This window comes from Tarenaya hassleriana, unplaced genomic scaffold (genome assembly GCF_000463585.1).
Source record: "Tarenaya hassleriana unplaced genomic scaffold, ASM46358v1 Cleome1012, whole genome shotgun sequence".
Lineage (NCBI taxonomy): Eukaryota > Viridiplantae > Streptophyta > Magnoliopsida > Brassicales > Cleomaceae > Tarenaya > Tarenaya hassleriana.
The window spans coordinates 1-7,451 of record NW_010960322.1 but is presented as its reverse complement, the minus strand read 5'-3'; the positions used below and the strand labels follow the sequence as shown (position 1 = coordinate 7,451).

The 7,451-nt window shown below is 41.9% G+C and overlaps 1 protein-coding gene across 1 annotated transcript; it reads left to right on the top strand.

Annotated features, from left to right (window-relative positions):
• Window positions 1–163: 163 nt before the first annotated feature.
• LOC104804940 (putative receptor-like protein kinase At3g47110) lies at window positions 164–4,044 on the top strand. The gene is made up of 2 exons (XM_010529329.1): window positions 164–3,248; window positions 3,393–4,044. The coding sequence occupies exons 1-2, from the start codon at window positions 560–562 to the stop codon at window positions 3,761–3,763; spliced, it is 3,060 nt and encodes a 1,019-aa protein (XP_010527631.1). The 5' UTR covers window positions 164–559; the 3' UTR covers window positions 3,764–4,044.
• Window positions 4,045–7,451: the final 3,407 nt, after the last annotated feature.

Sequence of the window (7,451 nt, the reverse complement as noted above, 5' to 3'; positions counted from 1 at the left end):
ATTATAAATTCTGACGAATAAAATGGAAAAAATATACAAGAAAAATATCGAATTATTAAACACACCAGTACAACATTTAGAAACATATAGTAAACTAAGATGCATACAAAATACAATAGAAAAAGAACAAATTAACAATATAATTACAGAATTAAATAAATTAATTACAATAAAAGAAATAAAAATTGAATATTTTAGAAAACATTCATCGAAAGATAATTATAATGGACATTGGCTCCCATTTTTAGAAGAAACGCTAAACCGAATAAAAGAAATATTAAGTTTTTTCGAAAACGAAATAAAGTCTCCTGAATAAAATAATAATAAAATATAATTATTATATTGAAGGACAAAATTGGAATTATCAAAATTTCAAGGTCACCCTTGAAGTCAAAATGACATTTAAAGTCATTTTTGTAAATCCCCCAGTTCTCACAGATCAAACCATTCCACACGTTACGTATACTCTTATTTGCCTTGAGTCTATTCATATACCCTTCTCCCGTGTTCATTTCCGGGCTACTAAAAAAATTGAGGAAAAAAAGTGCATTTTACGCGTATGGGTATGAAGCTCTTTCTTTCTCTTGTTTTCCATTTGCTTATGCTACTCGAGATTTCAGAAGCAACCAATGCTCAAATATTCAGACGCACGGATTTTGTGACGGACAAAGAAGCATTGCTTGAGTTCAAGTCTCAGGTTCTTGAAGAAAGCAGAGTTGCTTTGGACTCTTGGAACGACTCTCTTCCTCTCTTTCAATGGATTGGAGTTCAACTCGGTCGCAAACACGGACGAATCGTGGGTCTGGACCTTAGAGGTCTGAAATTATCTGGGCCGGTCTCGCCTTCCATTGGTAACCTCTCGTTTCTGAGGTGGCTTAACCTTGCGGACAACTCTTTTCATGGTTTAATCCCATCAAATCTTGGGAGCTTGTCGAGGCTTCGACACTTGAACATGAGCAAAAATCTTCTTGGTGGAGGGATCCCGTCCGAGCTTGCTAATTGCTCTAACCTTTCGACACTTGATTTATCGTCAAACCACCTTGGCGGCGGTGTTCCTTCTGATCTTGGGTCTCTGTCCAAGCTTGAGCTTCTATCTCTCAGACAAAACAACTTGACTGGGTTTTTCCCGGAGTCCTTGGGGAATATGACATCACTCAAGAGGCTCAACTGGGCTTATAACCACATGAAAGGAGAGATCCCGCAGAGTGTAGCAAGATTAGCACAAATGGCACATTTCCAAGTATCGGGAAATGGATTTTCAGGTGTCTTTCCACCTGGTATTTACAATCTGTCCTCGCTTGTGGGTTTGTCTTTACCTGGGAACCGCTTTTCGGGTAATCTAAGGTCTGATTTCGGCACTCTTCTTCCGAATATCGAAGTTCTATATCTAGGGGATAACCATTTCACGGGAGTCATCCCGCCTACCATTTCCAATATTTCGGCTCTCCGGATGTTAGATATCCCTGATAACTATCTGACTGGAAGTATACCATCGAGCTTTGGCCAACTACAACATTTACAATGGGTAGGCCTCTATGACAACTCTCTAGGAAATCACTCTTATGATGATCTCGATTTTCTCGGCGGATTGGCTAACTGCACGCAACTACAAGTCTTGGGTGTTGAGTACAACAGATTTGGAGGTAAGTTGCCCGCCGCCATAACCAACCTCTCCATCCACTTGGGCATCCTGACGCTTGGAGGAAATCTCATCACTGGAAGCATTCCTAGTGATTTAGGCAACCTCGTAAGCATTCGATCACTATCCCTACAAGAGAATGAATTGTCTGGTGAACTTCCATCATCGTTTGGCAAGCTTTCGATTTTGGAAAATCTCGTCATGTATTCAAATAAATTTTCGGGGAAGGTACCTTCTTCCTTAGGCAACATCACCACACTACAATACATCTATTTGTTCAATAACAGTTTTGAAGGAAACATCCCGCCAAATCTTGGAAATTGCTCTTACCTTCAAGATGTTGTGCTTCGCTCCAATCAGTTCAGCGGCACCATACCTCGGGAAGTTTTGGAACTTCCATCACTTGTGCACTTAGACGTCTCGTATAATTCTCTGGTTGGCCCATTACTGGATGATTTCGGGAAGTCGAAACTTCTCATTGGATTAGCTGTTTCTTATAACAAAATTTCAGGGCGGATTCCACAAACCTTGGGGAATTGTCCATCGTTGGAAGAACTTTGGCTGCAAGGAAACTCGTTCGATGGTTTCATTCCAGATATTAGAATGTTGAATGGCCTCAAAGTCCTTGATCTATCCAGCAATGGTCTCTCTGGCCCGATACCCGAATACCTCGTGAATTTTTCATCGTTGTACTATCTTAATCTCTCCATGAATAATTTCGAAGGCATGGTACCAACCGGAGGAGCATTTGCAAATCATAGTGTAGTTTCAGTCTTTGGCAACACGAAACTATGTGGAGGCATCCGAGAACTACAACTAACCCGATGCCCTGTTGAAAATGCTGTGAAAAGGGGAATGCATTCTTCTGTCAGGAAAAAAATTGCTATTGGTGTGAGCACGGGTTTGGCATCGCTATTGTTGGTCGTACTGACCTTGAGTTCCATGTATCGTTACAGAAAAAAGACGATGAGAAACATGGAACCGAACATGAGTGATCCATCTCATTTCCATGAAAGGATAAGTTATGGGGAGCTTCTAAAGGAAACCAGTGGATTCTCCTCGAGCAATTTGATTGGATCAGGTAACTTTGGTGCTGTGTTTAAAGGCTTACTTGGCCCCGAGAATAAGGTTGTTGCTATTAAAGTTCTCAACCTCCAAAAGCCTGGAGCTGCCAAGAGTTTTATGGCGGAATGCAGGGCCTTAAGGAGCGTGAGGCATCGTAATCTTGTCAAACTAGTAACGGTTTGCTCGAGTATCGATTTAAAGGGTAATGAATTCAGGGCACTAATCTACGAATTCATGCCCAATGGAAGCTTGGACATTTGGTTGCACCAAGAGATCAGTAATCCCTCAAGAACCCTAACTACTCTTGAAAGACTCAACGTAGCTATTGATGTGGCCTCTGTTTTAGACTATCTTCATTCTCATTCTCCTGATCCAGTCGCTCATTGCGATCTGAAACCAAGTAACGTTCTCCTAGATGATGACTTGACTGCTCACGTCAGCGATTTTGGTTTGGCCCATCTCCTATTCAAATTTGATAGAGAGTCCTTTGTTAATCAACTAAGCTCTGCCGGTATCAGAGGAACCATAGGTTATGCTGCCCCAGGTACGTACAACTCATTGACATATATAGTTTCCAAGTAACGCTAATCACTGTATACATCTTCCCCTAAATACATACGAAAACAAATAAGTTATGTACTCGTTTTCTAATGCCGATCTCTTTGTCGTTTGTATGGGTTGGGTGAAGAATATGGAATGGGAGGCCAGCCATCGGTAACAGGCGACGTGTACAGCTTTGGGATCCTCTTGTTGGAGATGTTCACCGGTAAAAGACCAACGGATGAACGGTTCGCCGATGGTTTTAACCTTCATAGTTTTACCAAGGCAGCATGGTCGGAACGAACACTTGACATTGCGGATCAATCAATCATACGGAGTTTTGACAGTCACAGCGACAGTGCCGCCATTACCGAGTGTTTGGGAGCTGTGTTCGATGTCGGGATTAAGTGCTCTGAAGAAAGTCCGGCGAACCGGATAACAATGGCTGATGCAGTAAAAGAATTGGTTGCCGTAAGAGAAAAGTTCTTAAAAGGAAAGAAGAGGGTAACTGGACGGTGAAAGTGTGTGCTTAAGGACGGTGAATCAACCGACCACGAATTCCTGGTTTTGGGTTCCCATCCTCCAGGAATGTTTTAATATAATTCTAATGGACTGAGTTGTTATCAGGAATACAATAAGTGTGCAACGTAGGATCGCATTGTGAACTTTGCATGGACGACGAAGAGATGGTATGTGTATCAACGGCGTATAGTGTTTGATTTGTTTCAGCTCTTTATTCTATATATTGAAAATGAAATGGTTATTCTAGTCCAAATTACTCTGTATTGTAAAAAATCTACTATAATTAGATTATTTTTGGAACCCTATAAAAATATGAGGTGATTGCATGAGTATAATTGTAGCCACTTAATTCCACAATTACACAATCCAAACACATGAGCGACAAACTACAAAGCCTTTACTGGACATGAGCTAACACTGCAACAAAGAAATAAAAGACGGATTCAGAGCTTCGGTTGATCTTCAGTCTTGGTTGCGATCAATCTCAACCATCCAGCCCCTAGTATCTTCAAGACGGCTCATTGATAGTATATTTTAGATTAAATGATTGACCAAAATAATCTCATTCATAGTTATATATATTACAAATATGGTGGAAGAATTATATATTCGTAAATGATATGATATAAATCGATAAAATATTTGTTTTGACAATGAACTAGTTAGATCTGAGTGAGGTATATTTCACTCCGAGTGAAGTATAACTCAGTCTAAACGAGTGTTTTGACAAAAATAAAGTTTTCGATACAGAATCTTGACACGGGTTGTGTCTGTTGGGTTATCTACGGGTTCCTAGCATGCGATCATATCGATCTAGGGTTTGGTTTACTAAGTTTCATGCAGCGGAAGAAAGATCTAAACCTAGTCAGACGTCACACGCAACCAAACTTACAAAACCCGAAAGATCGTGTATATCACCGAGTGAATCGTTACTTACCTCGTTCTCAATGAAACTTGAAGCAATTATCGATCCGGAGCCTGTTCTTAATCACCTAGGACTGAAATTACAGTCCCTCTACACGTATCCACACCGACGGGAAGGATTCCAAACGATTTGGAACGAATCTGCTAGGATTAGTGAAGAAAATGGTAACTCAAGAGACGAGATCCAATCCCGGGACAATCGAAATCGAAGAGAACAGGTTCTCTAGGGTTCTAGGATGTTTCTCTGAGTTTTAGGGCGGCCTTAATTAAGTTTGGACGAAATCCCAAACTTAAATAAGCTTAGAAAACCCTAAATCCGAATTTGGAAAATTTCCAGATCCCGACCGGACCAGGAGCTTGGTCCGGCAGACCAAGCTTAGTCCGAGCCCTTCGGACCGCCTGACTTGAAGGCTTGGTCCGGCTAACAAAGTTTTGGTCATCTCCGGACCAAGTTTCTTCTTCGTCAGCTCAGTCCGACTCACGTTTTCTCGGTCCACCTGACCCAGCGTCTGGTCCGGGACTGACCAACTCTTGGTCAGCCGGACCAAACCTGGACAGAAGACCTCAGACCGAGCTTCCGGACCACCTGGACTGACCAAACTTGGTCAGTTCCGGACCAACACACTGAAAACTCCTTTTCATGCTCGTTTTGGTCAAATCTCGTTTCCATTCTTCGGATTCTTCACGTATAAGTCCATCCCTAGTGGTGTGTGACCCTGTAGGCCCATTCTAAGTGGTAGTGACTTTGGGAACCTTTCCCGAACCACAAATCATGATTAGCCTCTAGCAAGACGCCATGACCACCCACTTAGAATTGAGTTAGAGGTGATCTAACCAAGGCATTAACTGCTGAAGTTCTGATCCTTTGTCTCACGATATCATATGTTGAACAAGGGCATGGTTTGATTCACCCTTCAAGTTCAACTGCTTTCTCGTCTTGGCAAATCGACTAGTAAAATAGATGCAACTTCATCTATAGCGTGGCCACGCGTTTTTGTGTGCTTGATACGTGTGTATCGAGTCTAAAATATATAACCCGATTCACAACTCACCGCAAGGATACGGATCGTCGTAACACGGGGTCGGACACGAGGACCGGTTGCTAAATCCAAATCTAGATCGAAAATAGATCAAAGCAAGCAAGCAAGTGATGGTGGAAATATGTAGAATCAATGGTAAGCAATATAAGAAAGTAAATAAAAACGAGTGACCTATCAAACAAGGATGACTACGGGTGTCGGGATCGTATTCGCGTGTATGGGTATTTACTAAGCATGCATGAATAACGATTATGACTTGTATTCGGGAATCATCAAGCAATGATAATAGAGAATTCACCTCTCGGTCTACTAACTCCCTACCTACAGAGTAACTCGTCAATCTCTCGATCTATTCAAGTTAACCCTAGGTGCATAAAGAACGCTATCATCAACCCTAGATCGATTAAGCCATATCTCTGTGTGAATAATACGATCTATCCTATTGATTTTGATCCGAAACAAACCCATATCTCTATGTGGTTCAGAATCCAAGATAATTGATCAAGGGGTTAGCAAACATCAATCCAATAAAAGTGCAAATCAATAGAACCGAATCAAATCAAAACCGAAATCCAAGTTAGGGTTCAAACATACCCAAAACACATACGAATCCCTAACCCATAGCCGTGGATCTACTCACGGTTCATAGAAAACAATAGAAAGAACAGAGAAGAAGAGATAAAAGAAAGGAGAGAAAAGCTCATGTAGATGTGTAGTCTCCACGATCGAATCTTCCTTCTTCTTCCCGAAATCCCGTGAACTTCTATTCTTCTCTCCCCAAAAGCTCTCCAAAAATCTGTATCTAGGTGTTCTCTAATGTTCTCCCCTGTTCTAGGACGTGGCTAGGGCTTTTTTATAACCCTAGGGCGGCTCCCCAGAGTCCTATTCCCATTCAGATGCTGAAAATCGCGAAACAGGGTTTTAGACTGGATCCGGACCGATTCCAGGTGGATCCGGACCGGATCCAGATTCCTGGGGTCGAATTCTGCGTCCTTGATCCGGACCGGATCCAGTTGGATCCGGCCCTGTGCTGGCAGTTTTCTGGTCATCACGATTTCGCTCGTAACTTTCTGCTCTGGTGTCGGATTTATGCGATTTTGGTGTCTACGCGAAGCTCTTGAAGTGCTCTTTCCAATGGTATAAGTCCCGCACGATTTGGATCTCTGTAGAGAAAGTTATTGATGTCGCAACATGAGTATCTCATCCGAACTTCTCCTTTAACGCTCCAAATGGCTCCTTTTCGAGTCCAATCATCTTCGAAACCTGTAACTCTGCAAAACTAGAGCACAACCGGGCTTTGTATCCTAACACGCCTAGAATGCCTATGAATGCATGTGATTATCCTATAAAACCTAGACAAACTCTCATCAAAATATAGAGAAGAATAGGAGTTATCAAATCCCCCCACACCTAAACCTTTGCTCGTCCTCGAGTAAAGAACGAAGGAATAAAATCTGCAAAACAGAGAGTGACGAACATCAAATAGCATCATCGCGAGAGATCAAAAGCAAAACATCCATCCAATACTAGTTTCCCGAGAATCGTACTCAAACCGGTCTACTATGATCTTCCTACCAAAGACTACTCTACCTAGCCATGGGAGTCGAGATGCTTTATTTTCCCAAGGCAATTGTTGAACTAGATTTCATCGACCTGCAACACTCGGAAAAAGTTCTACAAGAGACATATAACCTGGATATGGTCGTATCAACTCCGTAGGT